Below are 17,933 nucleotides of genomic sequence, written 5' to 3'. Positions count from 1 at the left end.
CGAGTTTAGCCAGCTACCCCTCCACCCCCCCCCCCTCCCTCCCTCTCTCTCTCACTCCCTCCAGCCATGTACTGTTTGGGGCTGTGGCCAGAGAGGTAGGTCAGCTCCAACTGTTCACTCAGAGCAAAACCAGTTGACTGTGTCCTAACTTTTGACAAAGCAAGACAACTGAAGGGTTCACAGATTAGGCAACCGACTCACTGGTCGAGGCTGAGGGGAAACAGGAGTATCTTGTCAATGAAAGAGGTTACACACAGACACACGATGCTGAGAACTGTGGCCGGTTTTTCACTCTCTTTCGCTCAGGACCTTCATCGACTGTGGTTTCTGTTGTTTACGTCCAACAGACATGAATAAAGAGCACAGTGCAGTTTCATGTTGGCATCTTCGCATGTACTCCACTCCTGACCAAAACTACCCCCCCCCCCCCCCCCTCCTGATGGGTACAGGTGCACTCAAGTTACCAGTGACTGTCGTCACGCCATTGCGGCTGTGATCTTTGTACCAAGAGCCGGACTGCTCTGTTATCGATTTTGTTGTGGTGAAAATTTGACGATGGTCTGTCCGTACATTGGAGGTATGACCTGCTGTTGGGACCGAAAATGAGTGTCCGCGTCCACGTTTTGCAGGTGTCCGTTTAAGGGGGGGCAAATATAGAAGGAAAACACTCCGTGCCGAGCAAATGTGTCCGTACATGTATGTCCGCTCACGCCGGGACCGTACATTGCAGGGACTGCTGTAGTAACCAATTGTACACAAAAAAGCAGTCAGTATAAATTGAATAAGATAAGATGAAATGTATTGTCAGCATCATCACCGTCAGTTGACTCAATGAACTTGAAGTGTTGAATACACCTGTTCAACATTAATAATTGTAGTACTGTATTTGCTTGTATTGTTAGATTCGACCCAAGAACCAGGGTTTCTTTTCTGCCTCTTGTGGCAATGGCACAAAATGCAAAATGCTATGTATTACCTTTTCTACGTTCTACAACAAGAAGAATCTTTCATATCAAGCCCTCAAAGGAATTAAAACTGGTTATTGTGAACTGCAAACGCTCATGTTTAACCCCTTCACTGCCCACCCCGTATGTAATACGTGGTCATTTTCGGTTTGTCCTACGCCCATAACCGTATCTCATACGTGGGATTTGTGTCAACAACATTTCAGGACATTTCTGAAAACTAAATGGGAGGTAACCACTGTCCAAGTACTTGTAGGGGTTCTAAACACAGTTCTTTCCCATAGACCGTTCGGATAATGCTGTTATACTGTGGCAGTGAAGGGGTTAACAAAACAAAAACATAAAACAACAACAAAAAGTGCTCACCCAAGTTGTACAGAGCTTCAACGCACGAAGAATCATTGGACAGCGCTTCCTTGAAGAACTCTCGCGCCTTTTCATAGTCCTCGTAAGCAAACAGAACGTTGCCTTTGTTCACAAGAGCTAAAGATGGGGAAAAAGTAAGGAGGTAAATAAATAATTGATAATAATAAGTTAGCACCCTACTTTTAAGCCAGTCCAGTTTGCTTGTGCACATCCTGTCTGGATCTTTCTTGACACACTAATTTACACTCCGGTGAGATGAAAAAAGCACCGGCGAGTCTCAGTAAGTTGAAGATCAGTGTATCTGATTTAACTTCACTGCAAACTCAACTACACTCTAAACTTACTCAAATCAAATGACACATTACCTTTAGTCAGATCAAAACAATCCCACAATCATAATCTGATTCAGTCAAAAACACATGCACGCTTTCATGAAATTCACCAATATCCACATTCACCAACCTGAAGGGTTGTATCTGTCCGCTGTCATGGCAACCTCAGCATATTTGTCTGCTTGTGCATAATCAGCCTCCTGGTCAATGAACATACACATTAATCAAAGAAGATCCAGAGAATGTTCAACAAATGAGGCAACGCTATTCTCACATCTGAGAAACAAAGGGACATAAGCACTTTACATTTTTGTTTGTTTGTTTGCTTAACGCCCAGCCGACCACGAAGGGCCATATCAGGGCGGTGCTGCTTTGACATATAACGTGCACCACACACAAGACAGAAGTCGCAGCACAGGCTTCATGTCTCACCCAGTCACATTATTCTGACACCGGACCAAGCAGTCCTAGCACTAACCCCATAATGCCAGACGCCAGGCGGAGCAGCCACTAGATTGCCAATTTTAAAGTCTTAGGTATGACCCGGCCGGGGTTCGAACCCACGACCTCCCGCTCACTGGGCGGACGCCTTACCACTAGGCCACCGTGTTGCGGTTAGCACTTTAAATGCATATGCCATGTGCAAAAAGAGAATATAAGTCGCTCGTTCATTTAAGTGCTTGTGTTATTCTCTCAGGTGCCAGGAGATTGGTTCTGCATAACTCCCCCCTACTTTTATTGCACATGTCATGTGCATTTTGTGCGCTTATGTCCCTTTGTTTAACAGATCAAAGAAAATACAGTACATGTACTACCAAATTGGGTCAATAAAAAAACTGAACAATATCATGATAAAAGATTACGCTAGACTACTAAGACAAAGGAATGTTGAATAAATTCTCTTTTCTTCCATTGTCAATCCAAGATAAACCTCAAGAAGGACTACATCACAAAAAAAGGGGATTTAAAAAAAATTGCCCTGAAATGTGAAGGCCTAATCATCACCTTATATGTTCTGAAATCTGCAAAGTACAGTGGTACATGTACCTCTGACCTCCTCAAATCAGAGAAACATAGTTCTTAATAAAGAGGGAGTTTTAGACTTACAATGGAGGTATAAATTCTGTGACGCTATGAAGAAAACGTCTGAGAAAATGAGATCTTTAATTATAGGAGAGGGGGGGGGGGGGGTGTCTTAAAATTGAGGGTCTTAAGGCCTAAAAAAAAATAGGTGTGGTTACGGTAACCCGACCTACCCTATTTTTAGGGGCCGATCCTATAACTTTTTATTACATTTGTCAAAAACAAAAAACAAAAAAAACAAAAAACAAAAAAAACAAAAAACGAGTGCAAAAAACGCAATGAAAGCGAAAGCACCCGTGTCGCACACTTATTTCCCTGTCAAGTAGGTTTAATTTGTACACATTAGAAAAAAAAGTTTAAAAAAAAAAAAGTGATTGCCTACCTACCTACCCTATTTTTTTTGGCTATGTTACCGTAACCACACCTTTTTTTGGGGGGGGCCTAATAGAGATCTCGAGGTTCCACTGTACTGCATGTCTTGCCATCTGACAAACATGAGTTCATTACCCACTGTACTGCATGTCTTGCCATCTGACAAACATGAGTTCATTACCCACTGTACTGCATGTCTTGCCATCTGACAAACATGAGTTCATTACCCACTGTACTGCATGTCTTGCCATCTGACAAACATGAGTTCATTACCCACTGTACTGCATGTCTTGCCATCTGACAAACATGAGTTCATTACCTACTATACTGCATGTCTTGCCATCTGACAAACATGAGTTCATTACCCACTGTACTGCGTGTCTTGCCATCTGACAAACATGAGTTCATTACCCACTGTACTGCATGTCTTGCTATCTGACAATCATGAGTTCATTACCCACTGTACTGCATGTCTTGCCATCTGACAAACATGAGTTCATTACCCACTGTACTGCATGTCTTGCCATCTGACAAACATGAGTTCATTACCCACTGTACTGCATGTCTTGCCATCTGACAAACATGAGTTCATTACCCACTGTACTGCATGTCTTGCCATCTGACAAACATGAGTTCATTACACACTGTACTGCATGTCTTGCCATCTGACAAACATGACTTCATTACCCACTGTACTGCATGTCTTGCCATCTGACAAACATGAGTTCATTACCCACTGTACTGCATGTCTTGCCATCTGACAAACATGAGTTCATTACCCACTGTACTGCATGTCTTGCCATCTGACAAACATATGAGTTCATTACCCACTGTACTGCATGTCTTGCCATCTGACAAACATGAGTTCATTATCCACTGTACTGCATGTCTTGCCATCTGACAAACATGAGTTCATTACCCACTGTACTGCATGTCTTGCCATCTGACAAACATGAGTTCATTACCCACTGTACTGCATGTCTTGCCATCTGACAAACATGAGTTCATTACCCACTGTACTGCATGTCTTGCCATCTGACAAACATGAGTTCATTACCCACTGTACTGCATGTCTTGCCATCTGACAAACATGAGTTCATTACCCACTGTACTGCATGTCTTGCTATCTGACAAACATGAGTTCATTACCCACTGTACTGCATGTCTTGCCATCTGACAAACATGAGTTCATTACCCACTGTACTGCATGTCTTGCCATCTGACAAACATGAGTTCATTACCCACTGTACTGCATGTCTTGCCATCTGACAAACATGAGTTCATTACCCACTGTACTGCATGTCTTGCCATCTGACAAACATGAGTTCATTACCCACTGTACCGCATGTCTTGCCATCTGACATTTAACATGAGTTCATTGCCCGCTGTACTGCATGTCTTGCCATCTGACAAACATGAGTTCATTACCCACTGTACTGCATGTCTTGCCATCTGACAAACATGAGTTCATTACCCACTGTACTGCATGTCTTGCCATCTGACAAACATGAGTTCATTACCCACTGTACTGCATGTCTTGCCATCTGACATTTAACATGAGTTCATTGCCCGCTGTACTGCATGTCTTGCCATCTGACATTTAACATGAGTTCATTACCCACTGTACTGCATGTCTTGCCATCTGACAAACATGAGTTCATTACACACTGTACTGCATGTCTTGCCATCTGACAAACATGAGTTCATTACCCACTGTACTGCATGTCTTGCCATCTGACAAACATGAGTTCATTACCCACTGTACTGCATGTCTTGCCATCTGACAAACATGAGTTCATTACCCACTGTACTGCATGTCTTGCCATCTGACAAACATGAGTTCATTACCCACTGTACTGCATGTCTTGCCATCTGACAAACATGAGTTCATTACCCAAGAGAATATCATGAGCAAATATATATATTTTACAACATTATCTACACTCTCTTGTCCAAAAGCAACACAAAATAATTGTTATAGTCCAAATAACTATGTGTAAACAAACAAAAACAAATGAACATCCAGCAAAAAGAGCCCAGGTCCACCCACTCCCAAACAAGCATACAGTCAACACACCGATATGCTTACAAATGTAACATGAACACAGATCGAGAGAATTACTGGAAGAGTTTCTACTATACCATACCTTTTGCTTCCAAGGAGGATTCTGTTCATAATATTCCAAAAGAAGACCTGAAGTAACACTACTTAAAAACATTAAGTTTGATACACATGAAAAAACATTCTCTTCTCATCTACAGTTTAGATATATTGTTTTCCTATTCTACTGACTTCAGGATGTAAATAAAACAAAACAAAAAAACTTGCTACACATAAGATACTGGAAAAAGCAAATGAAATTCTGCTTAATTTTTCAAACACAAATAAAATTCAGACTCCTTAATTTTTGCAACACAAATGGCAGGCTGGAACTTGAATTCCCTGTGTATATAGAAAGTACAAACACTTTCACCTTTGATAAATATACAGAGGAACCCCCTCCATTTTAAGACCTTGCTTTTTCAGATTTTCTGTTCATAACCTCTGTAACTGTACCCCCATTCTTAAGACCCCCTCCTTTTTAAGACCTGATTTTCTCAGATTTTGTAAGGTCTTCTTCTTCTTCTTCTTCTGTGTTCGTGGGCTGAAACTCCCATGTACACTCGTGTGGTTTTTTTGCACGAGTGAAATTTTACGTGTATGACAGTTTTTTACCCCGCCATTTAGGCAGCCATACGCCGTTTTCGGAGGAAGCATGCTGGGTATTTTCGTGTTTCAATAACCCACCGAACTCTGACATGGATTACAGGATCTTTTTCGTGCGCACTTGGTCTTGTGCTTGCGCATGTACACACGGGGGGGGGGTGTTCGGACACCGAGGAGAGTCTGCACACAAAGTTGACTCTGAGAAATAAATCTCTCGCCGAACGTGGGGACGAACTCACGCTGACAGCGGCCAACTGGATACAAATCCAGCGCGCTACCGACTGAGCTACATCCCCGCCCAATAGGTCTTAAAAGGCGGGTTCCACTGTGCAACATTGACAACATAGACATCACAAAATAACATACAGCAAGATCGCCACAAACCTGAAGGATAAATCAGGCTCTGAGGAGTAGGCTCAAAAGGTTTAAGATCTTCCTCGCTCTCTCTCATCTTAGATGAATGCTTATGAGATGAATACCTATTAGGTATTCAAAAGCAAAAAGGAAAAGCAAGAAAAATTAAGAAGTGCTTTGCATTGTATAGCTGCACATACAATTCATTGCAAAGATGTTGTGGTGCAAGCTAGCTCTATGACAATTGATTGTTAACCAAGTAAAACTAATCTGTCTGCTGTAAAAGTTTGATAAATAAATGATGACTAATAGTTCTAAACTATTCCAAATGCACCCTACAATTTTGAAGAGCACTTCTTCATATTATGACTGCAGTCTGCAAGTTTGAGTATGTACAGAGTATGCATGAATATCAAACTCAAAATGTAAAACAGCTTAAGCAAGAAAAAGCCTTTATGAAAAAAGCGCAACTGTTCTTTATCAGATCTGCTATTTTTTTTAAAAGCAAGCAAACTATACAAAGTAAACATATAATCCTGACACATTTTTGAAGTTCCTAATTCAGTATTTTATGAAGCACAAAAATGTAAGAAGAAAAGGCAGACAATTCGAATTCCACAAAGAGTGGGAAATTACCACAGATGTATGGTAAATTCTTTAAAATAAACTATAGTCTAACATAGAGAGTCTATCTGGAAAAATAGTTCTAAGCAAAACAGAAAAGCACACATAAAAAGAACGCATGGCACACAAACCGCGACTTACAAGATAGTAGAGGAAAGACAGATTTGTTGCTGCAGTGCTAGCAACCTTGGATTCCTTCTTCTCAAATGACTTCAAAGTCTCAATGGCCTGGAAAAAACAAATTCAAATATCTTAGACATGGAGCTAAAATCAAGATATCCTTGGCACAGAATTATAAAGAAATCATACAAATACTAATGCACATGCACAAAGACACAGTGGCATGGTCTAACATACAGAAAGACATGTAGACACACCCACACACATGGCACACACACACAAACACACCGGTATTCCTAAATAGCAAGATGTTCTTCCATGGCAGGTGTGTTTCAGTAAAGTGGAAAACAGAAAGTACGTGTTCTCACTTAGGAGGTGTCCTCTTACTGAAATTAAATTACTGGTAGAGGGTTAACTGCACTGTCAAGCTCTTCTTATCAACAGGACATCTTTCCAAAAAAACATGTTTTGTTATCCCATTATCCATCATCTTGGTTGGAAAGGAACTGTCATAAAAGGACACCTGCCATATTCAGACTCAATTGGCTTGTCCAAAAGGTAGGTCTCCCCTTAGAGGGTCCTCAGTGGAATTTTAGAGTCCGAAGACCAGGAAGTTCATATTTTTTTCTTTCGGAAGGCACATTTCTCGCAGATTCATGATCCATAAAGCGCTCATGTCGATGTAATGCGGACTTTTAAAAGTTCTCTGAGACTTTCACAAAAAAAAAGGTCATATTGGTTAGATTAATTAGCTCTTTAAATTTGCGTTGGTATACCCCCTTCAGAAAGTTTCTAAAAACAGTACCCACAGTACGCATATAGATACAACAGATATGTACATGTAGTGTGTCCTGTTACCGTTACTCTTTTCAGGCTTAGTGGGTTGTGGGACCCCCTCCATGATTTCAAGTATGTTTTTTCTGGCTTGTGTTGCTTTGTCAAAACAATCGCCTCATGATGCTGTACAAAATCAAGCACAAGATGGTCGGCATAGACGAAAAGAACTATCTCCATAGCTCCGACGCAAGAACAAGAGGAGATGGGCTGAGGCAGCAACAGGACTTCCATAAAGCCATATGCAACACCTTTTTCCCACGGACTATCTCCAACTGGAACCATCTTCCCACGACGACGACATCAGCCCCAAGCCTTGAGTCGTTCCGCTCACGTCTCCGCGGTAGCAGTCCCCTGCAGCCGCCAGTGGGCAACCCCTAATCCCTCAACCCCTGTACATAGTTTTAAACGCCTCCCAACCTATCCAGTTCCTGCCCTTTCTCAGTGCTGGTTTTTTTAAATTGTCATCCCGCTTCCAAGAGGCACACACCGCATCCGGAATCGACAAGTGACATCAACGCGGGACCACTCACGTTTATCAAATAAACCCGGTCCCAACGGAGAGAAGAAGAAGAAGTGCGTATAGGACACAGGGACGCACAGTTTGGAGAACCAGGGAAGGTATATATCTTGAATTAATCAGTGGTACAGTTCTACCAGTCTTGCTGAGGTTTTCTTCTTTGTTTTACATACCTTTTTTTATTTTTTTTTATTAAATTAATACCTGTTGGAAGTCTTTGAGCTTGAGGAACATGATGGCTTTGTCAATCTCCAGGTCGTTGGCCAGATCCAGGTGTTGAGAGTTCTTCACCTGCTCTATACACCTGTACATTGAAAAGCAGATTTATACCTATGACACACACTTTCTGTTTCCAACAGGTGTGTGTTAAACAGTGGCAGCCCGACTGCAATCTTGCTACAAAACTGAGCAATGGGAGCTACAGAATATGTCATATGGGTACGTTTTGCACCTTATACACTCAAAACATGAGAAATGCTTTTTTCTACCCTTTTATCATCTACATGAATGATGAAGATAATTACAAATCAGATTGTAATGAGTTTTACTTACCAGTCATATCCGTCAGAAAAGGAGCTCTCAATAGCAGGGGAGATAATTTTGGCTGCATACTTGATGCATCTCTCAGCCTCATATTTCCTGAGAGAAAACGTAAAACAAAAGATTGCAAGCATTTCACATCAGCACTGTATAAGTAACAAAATTTCTTATTGATATTTATGTGATTAGGAGTTCTACACTGAAGAATAACTAAATGAATATAAAATGAAATAATGCTTTTACCTTTCTCGTTCAATCTGGCGCAAGGAGTCATTTTTGATAACCTCCAGCAAAAGCATGGCTTGTTTGTCATCCTGAAAAAGGAAAAAAACCTGTTCATTTATCAAAGATACTTAAATAAACAAACCAATCAAGCATCAAAAGTTTCCAATTATTGAAGCCTGCTAAACCTACAATAAACCTAGCTGTGCATGGCAGGAATTTTCGACTGGATTTAGGTCTACGATTGTGAGTGCATGGCTACTGTCGTTATTCTACTGGCTCTGAATAAAACATGCTTATTTCACATTGGTATTCAACTATTGACTTCGTGACAGAAAGTTTGAATCAGCTCTAAAACATATTCAAAGAATCAGGCACACCACTTAAAAACTTCAGATCATATAATTCCCTTCTCAAAAATGTTCTTTCACACACAACATTTTTTTTTAAGAATGTCCGAGACTCACTTTCACCTTAAAAACAGCCCAAAACAAAAACAACCAAATCTAATTGAAAGCAGGGATTCAACAAAGTCAGACATGGGATCTGTGATGTGTTGAAAGGGAACTATGACTCCAATATAATACAGAAAGTCGGGGCACAAGCAAATCACAAAACTGCTGGAAATTGTACCCCTGGAGCTCAGAGAAAAAGTCAAATTTCTGCCAAAAGTCTGAAGACTCTCATGTGATCATAATTAATTCACCAACTTACAGCTTGTGCAATGTACTTTTCTTCATCCTCAATCTTGAGGTCCACTGTCAGAAGTTTCTGGAAGCCTGCACGCATCTTGGATTGATCCCCCAGTGCATAGTAACACAGGATGAGGTTGAACCCTGTCTTGAAGTTTGGCCCCTCTGACATGATGTGCTCGAACGAGGTGATGGCATCGGTGTACTGGCCCATCTTCACGAAGACTATGCCGATGTTCTGCATGATCTTTGTCCTGTAAGAAGATGACGCAATCAGATGACCATCAGGATTATAGGTCTAGGACAAAACTAAATTGTGACCCTCCACCACGGAATGAGTCGCAATATGTCAACTTTGCATGATTTTCATGTTTTTACATTTTCCTAAAGAGTGTTTTGTGCTCTATCCAGTGGTGAAACCCGTTTTAGAAAAGAGCGAAAACTGTTTGAGTTACAAGCCTGTGACTAAGGTGACCCTCACACTGTTACCAGACACTCCCCGGACTTATATTAAGCCTAGCGCAGAACCGCGCGAGGCGACATGCGACTCATTTCGTGGTGGAGGGTCACAATTGTGCTATCACACAAAAAAGTATGGCATATACAGTTGAATTTCCCCCTCTTCTAAGACCCTCAATTCAAGACTTCCTCCTTTTTAAAACCCTCTTTTCTCCGATGTTCTGTTCATCATAGCCTCTGTAAATTTACCTCCGTTTTTAGACTCCCTCAATTGGGGCGGGGATGTAGCTCAGTCGGTAGCGCGCTGGATTTGTATCCAGTTGGCCGCTGTCGGCGTGAGTTCGTCCCCACGTTCGGCGAGAGATTTATTTCTCAGAGTCAACTTTGTGTGCAGACTCTCCTCGGTGTCCGAACACCCCCATGTGTACACGCAAGCACAAGACCAAGTGCGCACGAAAAAGATCCTGTAATCCATGTCAGAGTTCGGTGGGTTATAGAAACACGAAAAATACCCAGCAAGCTTCCTCCGAAAACGGCGTATGGCTGCCTAAATGGCGGGGGAAAAAACGGTCATACACGTAAAAATTCCACTCGTGCAAAAAAAACACACGAGTGTACGTGGGAGTTTCAGCCCACGAACGCAGAAGAAGAAGAAGAAGACTCCCTCCATTTTTAGACTCCCTCCATTTTAAGACCTGACTTTCTCAGATTTATGAAGGTTGTAAAAGGGGGGTTCCATTGTATTACAATCCAAACTCATTTGTGTTAAAGGTCCTTGTCTACATTTTTATACCGAAATCGCCATTTGACCATTAAAATGCAGAGTCTATTATCTACAATTATCAACAATACACCCCCTTTCGATCAGGAAAGACGAAGCCAGTGTAGCCGTTTGAAAATTCATTGTAGTATTCCAGCGTAGTACTCATAGTAGGATATCCTTATTTGGAAAATGCCAAGCGCAAAACTCCTCTCAAATCCCGTGCATTTCGTGCGTTTAAAAAAAAGCGTGGACAGCGCTCCAGTGTCAAACTGTTGCTGCACTTGTTTGGGCGTGGCTATAAGCATAGTGACATGACATGGTCAGTATTTTTAGGCAAAGCACATGTTCGTGAGTCACGCTACCCAAAAATAAAATCTTTTTTTACATATTTTTTTTTCTATAACTTTTTTCCCCATGGTTCATTCATCATCTGACATAACTTTTTAGCGAAATCTAACCATAAGATTATTGAAAAAAAGCAAAAATGTAGACGACCACCTTTAAAGTTCAAGTTACACTTAACAAGAGAAATGCATCTAAACTTTCACCTAATCAACAAACATGCCACAGGTTCATTCAACAAGGACAAAACCACTTCTGTCTATATTTAACAATTTAAGAGGGGAAGGGAGGGGGAGAGGGGGGGGGGCAAATGGAGGGGTCAGAAATACAGTGTGTATTCATATAATTATGTGAGAGAAAAAATGAATTTGGCATACTGTGTGCACGGATGTGTATGAATGCATTGATCAGCTGCAAAAAAAAGTCACAGCGCCAGAACTTCTCAGAAAGAACACTTGTCAGACTAACCTCATCTCTTTGTGTGCATTGGGCACCTGGTCAAGCGCCATGCGGTAGAACTTGATGGCCTTGGGGTAGTTCTTCTGTCGGAAGTAGATGTTGCCCATGTTCACCCTCAGACGTCCTGCAAGTATACATTGTCTTCTTCATGTTCACAGCTTCGTTTTGAGGTGAGAGCAGAGAGACTAGGTACATGGATCTTTGTCAGATCTCAAGAAAGGTATATTCTGTACACTTTGCAAAATGTTCATTGTACATGTAGATGTACGTGTCTCATGTTTCTGAATTTAGTTTCGCTTTTTAAAAGACATCAACAAGTTTAATAACACTCCTACCAACTGGAATGAACGACGTAGTCTCATTCACCGACTGCAGCAGCACAATGGCTTGCTTCAGACATTACACAGACAAACCTTTTCATTTTCACAGCAATAACAGTTTACAGGCACAATGTACACGCAGTCTACCATCAATAAGAAAATGGAAATTTCCTTCACGTCTGCCAAAGTCATCCGATGGCATAACAGACTAAAATATGGGGTTTTTTAAACTGCCTCTGTGTTACAGGTAAAATAAAAACAGAGCAAGGGGTGGGATAGATAATGAAATCTAGTCAAACCTTCTCTTATGACCACCCTTTAGAAGCGACCACTTGCCCTCAACGACCCCTCCGAAGAATTGCAGATGACTTTTTCTTCTACATAATGCACCTTTCCATAGTGACCACCTGTCTATTAAGGCCACTTTGGCAGGTCCCTTGCATGGTGGTTATAAAGAGGTTTGACTGTTTCTCCCCGATTGGAGAAATTAAGGTATGCTTTAAACGGGCAACAAACCTGCATTGCTGAACATTCTGTTCTTGACGATGACATTGTAGGTGTTGATAGCTTCAGCAAACATCTCATTGGCAGCATACTGGCTGGCAAGGTTGAACAGTACCTACAAAATGAAAATTCACACTAGAGTTGTGTTGTTTCTTCTTGCTATCTGTGCGTGCCTTTAAAAGAGAGAGAGAGAATGGTGTGTCTGTGTGTGAGTGTATGTGTGCGTGTGTCTCGGTAACCGTCCATCTTTCTGAAAGTGTTTCTGCATCTGTGTCTATGGCTGTGACTGCATGGATGTGAATTCGCATATATGTAAGTGCCTGTAAATATATATCTCTGCTAGAGTAGAAAAAACATGAACCCATTTTCATGGTATTCGATCACGTCTATATATTCATTCCTGTATCTGCAAACATGTTACTAATTCAGAAAAAAACCACCCACCGAACAAGCAGATTACCTGCTATCACAGGTAAGCATGCAGATCTTTGGAAAGTAAACACAGGCATGACAAATATAACAATAAAACAACTCACAGCATAAGTAAGGTCCAGGTTAGCTTGGTCCGTCTGGCTCTGCTGCTCACGTTGTCTGACAAGAATTCTCTCCTTGCGTCCAGCTTCCTTTGCTTTCTCCAGCGCCTGCGTTTGAAAATGAAGCAATTGTATATAATGTTAGCCATTAGAAGTGATTCTATACGTTATTTGCGTGTTTGACCAAAATATGACATTTTACACAGATCGAGACAGTCATTGTTCTCCGAGACCGCGCTAGCGGTCGAGGTGAACAATGACTGTCGAGATCTGTGTAAAATGTCATATTTTGGTCAAACACGCAAATAACATTTATGTATCGATCGAATTCCTTTCAGGTACTATGAATTTGTTGTTGTTTTGACGATTGAACGAGCACACACACACTGACATGCAATCAAACACATTTGCTTCATATTTGGGTGTTTCATGTTGACCGAAACTTCCAAGGAACTACAAAACACACGTCATGTACTGACTTTGTTGTTGTTTTGACATTGAACAGCACACACACATGCAATCAAACACATGACGTACGTGTGTTTTGTAGTTCCTTTAAAGTTTCGGTCAACCTGAAACGCCAAATTATAAAGTTTTGTCGGCCTCTGACGTCACATGACTCAAAGAAGGGAAATCCAATCTCCAATCGATACATTAAATCTTGTTTAAAACCATACCAGTTACAATGTCACTTGCACTAGTGGAGAAAAATTGCTGATAAGCTAACAAGCATGAAGTCGTGTAGGTGTAACCCATGTGCATGTCCTTAACCTTCAACGGATCATGCTTTGGGCTATACAGTCCAGATGCTGTGGGTTGTGTATGACCCATAACTTCTAAAAGAAGAAAAAACAAGTCGCGTAAGGCGAAAATACAACATTTAGTCAAGTAGCTGTCGAACTCACAGAATGAAACTGAATGCAATGCAACGCAGCAAGACCGTATACTCGTAGCATCGTCAGTCCACCGCTCATGGCAAAGGCAGTGAAATTGACAAGAAGAGCGGGGTAGTAGTTGCGCTGAGAAGGATAGCACGCTTTTCTGTACCTCTCTTCGTTTTAACTTTCTGAGCGTGTTTTTAATCCAAACATATCATATCTATATGTTTTTGGAATCAGGAACCGACAAGGAATAAGATGAAAGTGTTTTTAAATTGATTTCGAAAATTTAATTTTGATAATAATTTTTATATTTTTAATTTTCAGAGCTTGTTTTTAATCCAAATATAACATATTTATATGTTTTTGGAATCAGAAAATGATGGAGAATAAGATGAACGTAAATTTGGATCGTTTTATAAAAAATTTTTTTTTTTACAATTTTCAGATTTTTAATGACCAAAGTCATTAATTAATTTTTAAGCCACCAAGCTGAAATGCAATACCGAAGTCCGGGCTTCGTCGGAGATTACTTGACCAAAATTTCAACCAATTTGGTTGAAAAATGAGAGCGTGACAGTGCCGCCTCAACTTTCACGAAAAGCCGGATATGACGTCATCAAAGACATTTATCAAAAAAATGAAAAAAACGTCTGAGGATATCATACCCAGGAACTCTCATGTCAAATTTCATAAAGATCGGTCCAGTAGTTTAGTCTGAATCGCTCTACACACACACACAGACAGACAGACAGACAGACAGACAGACACACATACACCACCACCCTCGACTCGATTCCCCCCTCTACGTTAAAACATTTAGTAAAAACTTGACTAAATGTAAAAAGAAGAACTCAACGTAAAGGTATGGGTCATATATATACAACCCACGTCAACCGAATAGATATTAGCATGTTTACCGCCTCTTTACAGCAGAGTATGGATTCACACTACATTAAATGATTACACACTTCAACAACTTATGCACGCAGCAGCAACTACAACATAAAGCTGATAGATGGATGGAGATCGAGACTACAACACTTATTCTCAAACTAGCAAGTTACTTACAAGTGCAAGTTCTCCTCTGCTGTTGGCCAGACAACTTTCATCTATCAGCTCATGGACCTTCCTCTCCAACAGACGCATTTGGTCCTCAGGGCTAAAATAAACAAATAGCTTAATAAATTGCCAGATAATTAAATAAGTACAAAAATAAAATTTAAAACCATAAACCATTGGAGACAGCTACTCTGAGAAACTACAGTACAGTGAAACCCCCCTTTTAAGACCTCCAAAAATCTGAGAAATTTGGGTCTTAACACTATTGTGACTAGCACTGCCACGGCGTTTACGTCCTGCCTGCCCAAGCTTGCCACCAAGAAACTTCCCAAAAATCAGTAATTGTAAAGAAATCTGTCTAGCAAGCTTGAATTAAGTCCAATCACCACCAAATTTTGTGTACTAATTCAAAAATGGATGCCCAGTTCAGTCGTGCTATTCATAAGTTTGTCACGCGATTTGTTTTAGCAACGGGGGGTGAAAGGGGGGTGAAAGGGGGGTGAAAGGGTGATAATTTGTGTTTTTTAACGTTTTTTGTGTGTTTTATTTTCTACTGCTTTTTTTAAAAGTTATTTTTTAACAGAAAGTATTATAAATAATGTTATAACCAAACAAGGTGTAAAACCTATGAATTAGCTGAAATATTGTTAACATTGTACACAGAAATAAGGAGACAGTACAAAGAAAAAAACAAGCAAATCACGCATTCACTCACAGCATCCTGACTCAAATGAAACAAAACTGTAACACTCACCAAATGATGTCTAGGTAATCCATATTGAATATAAGTCACATTTTCACAACAAAGTACCAACTGTACACCTATGAACAATTCCAAAAGGATTTGAAGGCTCCAGCCATCCATTGTTATCAGTGCTGCCACGCCCCCATAGCTCTTGCACGATTCCGAGATAGATAGATCTACATGTTCGTCTAGCAGTATCACCGCCTACCACGTTTAGTTTGCCGACTCGTACTAGCAACAACGGGACTGTTTCTTCCTCACTTTCACTGCTTGTATTGCTTTCGTGAGGCGAAAACGATTCGCCCGAATCATGCTCTACGGAATCCTCTAGGTCCAACATCCGGAGAATCTCCTCCCGAGACAAGGCTCGCCTTTGATTCATTTTTTTTTCTCAAAAACGCACACAAATCAGGCGAATTTGCAAATGGCAGAAGGGGACGCCAAGTGTATCAAGGGAAACAACTCAATTTATTTGCAAGCTTCAAAAACCGGGAAGCAATCACGAGTCGTGTACCCTCTATGGCTGGTACTGAAAAATGCGCGTCCCGTCCATGGGCGTGTCAGCGCTGGTACTGATTTATCAGTGTCCCGTCGCGAAAGTGTTAAAATGGAGGGAGTCTTAAACAAGTCGCGTAAGGCGAAAATACAACATTTAGTGAAGTAGCTGTCGAACTCACAGAATGAAACTGAGCGCAATGCAACGCGCGCAGCAAGACCGTATACTCGTAGCATCGTCAGTCCACCGCGCACGGCAAAGGCAGTGAAATTGACAGGAAGAGCGGGGTAGTACTTGCGCTGAGAAGGATAGCACGCTTTTCTGTACCTCTCTTTGTTTTAACTTTCTGAGCGTGTTTTTAATCCAAACATATCATATCTATATGTTTTTGGAATCAGGAACCGACAAAGAATAAGATGAAAGTGTTTTTAAATTGATTTCAAAAATTTAATTTTGATAATAATTTTTATATTTTTAATTTTCAGAGCTTGTTTTTAATCCGAATATAACATATTTATATGTTTTTGGAATCAGCAAATGATGGAGAATAAGATGAACGTAAATTTGGATCGTTTTAGAAAAAAATAATTTTTTTTACAATTTTCAGATTTTTAATGACCAAAGTCATTAATTAATTTTTAAGCCACCAAGCTGAAATGCAATACCGAAGTCCGGGCTTCGTCGAAGACTACTTGATCAAAATTTCAACCAATTTGGTTGAAAAATGAGAGCGTGACAGTGCCGCCTCAACTTTCACGAAAAGCCGGATATGACGTCATCAAATACATTTATCAAAAAAAGGAAAAAAACGTTCGGGGATATCATACCCAGGAACTCTCATGTCAAATTTCATAAAGATCGGTCCAGTAGTTTGGTCTGAATCGCTCTACACGCACGCACACACGCACACACGCACACACACCACGACCCTCGTTTCGATTCCCCCTCGATGTTAAAACATTTAGTCAAAACTTGACTAAATGTAAAAATGGGGGTAATTTTACAGAGGTTATGAACAGAAAGTCTGAGAAAACAAGGTCTTAAAAAGGAGGGAATCTTAAATTGGTCTTAAAAAAGGGGGTTCCACTGTAGAATGAAACTTGTGCTTATATCTGCCTGCATCTTCAACTGATGACAAAATTCAAAATTGCTCGTCTTCACTTTTACTCACAGTTTAACACTTTCGCGACGGGACGCTGATAAATCAGTAACAGCACTGAAACGCCCATGGACGGGACGCGCATTTTTCAGTACCAGTCATACAAGGTACAAGACTCGTGATTGCTTCCCGGTTTTTGAAGATTGCAATAAATTGAGTTGTTTCCCTTGATACACGTGGTTTTCTCTTCCGGCTTGATCAAATTAGTGCAGATTTGCGTGGTGTTTTCGAACAAAAAAAATGAATCGAAGGCGAGCCTTGTCACGGGAGGAGATTCTCCGGATGTTGGATCTTGAGGATCCTGTAGATCATGATACATCGTGTCGTTTTAGCCTCAAGAAAGCGATAATAGCAGTGATATTGAGGAAGAAACAGTCCCGTTGTTGCTAGTACGAGTCGGCAAACTACACGTGGTAGGGGGTGATACTGCTAGACGAACATGTATCTCGGAATCGTGCAGGAGCTATGGGGGCGTGGCAGCA

The 17,933-nt window shown here is 40.8% G+C and overlaps 1 protein-coding gene across 2 annotated transcripts in view; it reads right to left on the bottom strand.

The window, feature by feature from the left end:
* The window catches only part of LOC138962600 (intraflagellar transport protein 88 homolog), a 32,943-nt gene that overhangs the window by 10,230 nt on the left and 4,780 nt on the right, over nt 1-17,933 (bottom strand). For both annotated transcript variants that reach the window (XM_070334475.1, XM_070334474.1), the window contains exons 6-16: nt 15,061-15,151; nt 13,115-13,219; nt 12,591-12,693; nt 11,764-11,878; nt 9,754-9,985; nt 9,061-9,131; nt 8,830-8,916; nt 8,482-8,581; nt 6,945-7,031; nt 1,794-1,863; nt 1,332-1,448 (exon numbers count right to left, since the gene is read on the bottom strand). In XM_070334475.1, the coding sequence (XP_070190576.1) occupies nt 1,332-1,448; nt 1,794-1,863; nt 6,945-7,031; nt 8,482-8,581; nt 8,830-8,916; nt 9,061-9,131; nt 9,754-9,985; nt 11,764-11,878; nt 12,591-12,693; nt 13,115-13,219; nt 15,061-15,151 (1,178 nt within the window). The remainder of the gene's footprint in view (nt 1-1,331; nt 1,449-1,793; nt 1,864-6,944; nt 7,032-8,481; nt 8,582-8,829; nt 8,917-9,060; nt 9,132-9,753; nt 9,986-11,763; nt 11,879-12,590; nt 12,694-13,114; nt 13,220-15,060; nt 15,152-17,933) is intronic.

This window comes from Littorina saxatilis, linkage group LG3, assembly GCF_037325665.1.
Source record: "Littorina saxatilis isolate snail1 linkage group LG3, US_GU_Lsax_2.0, whole genome shotgun sequence".
NCBI lineage: Eukaryota > Metazoa > Mollusca > Gastropoda > Littorinimorpha > Littorinidae > Littorina > Littorina saxatilis.
The sequence above is the reverse complement of the archived record's forward strand: the minus strand, read 5'-3'. Positions and strand labels throughout refer to the sequence as shown.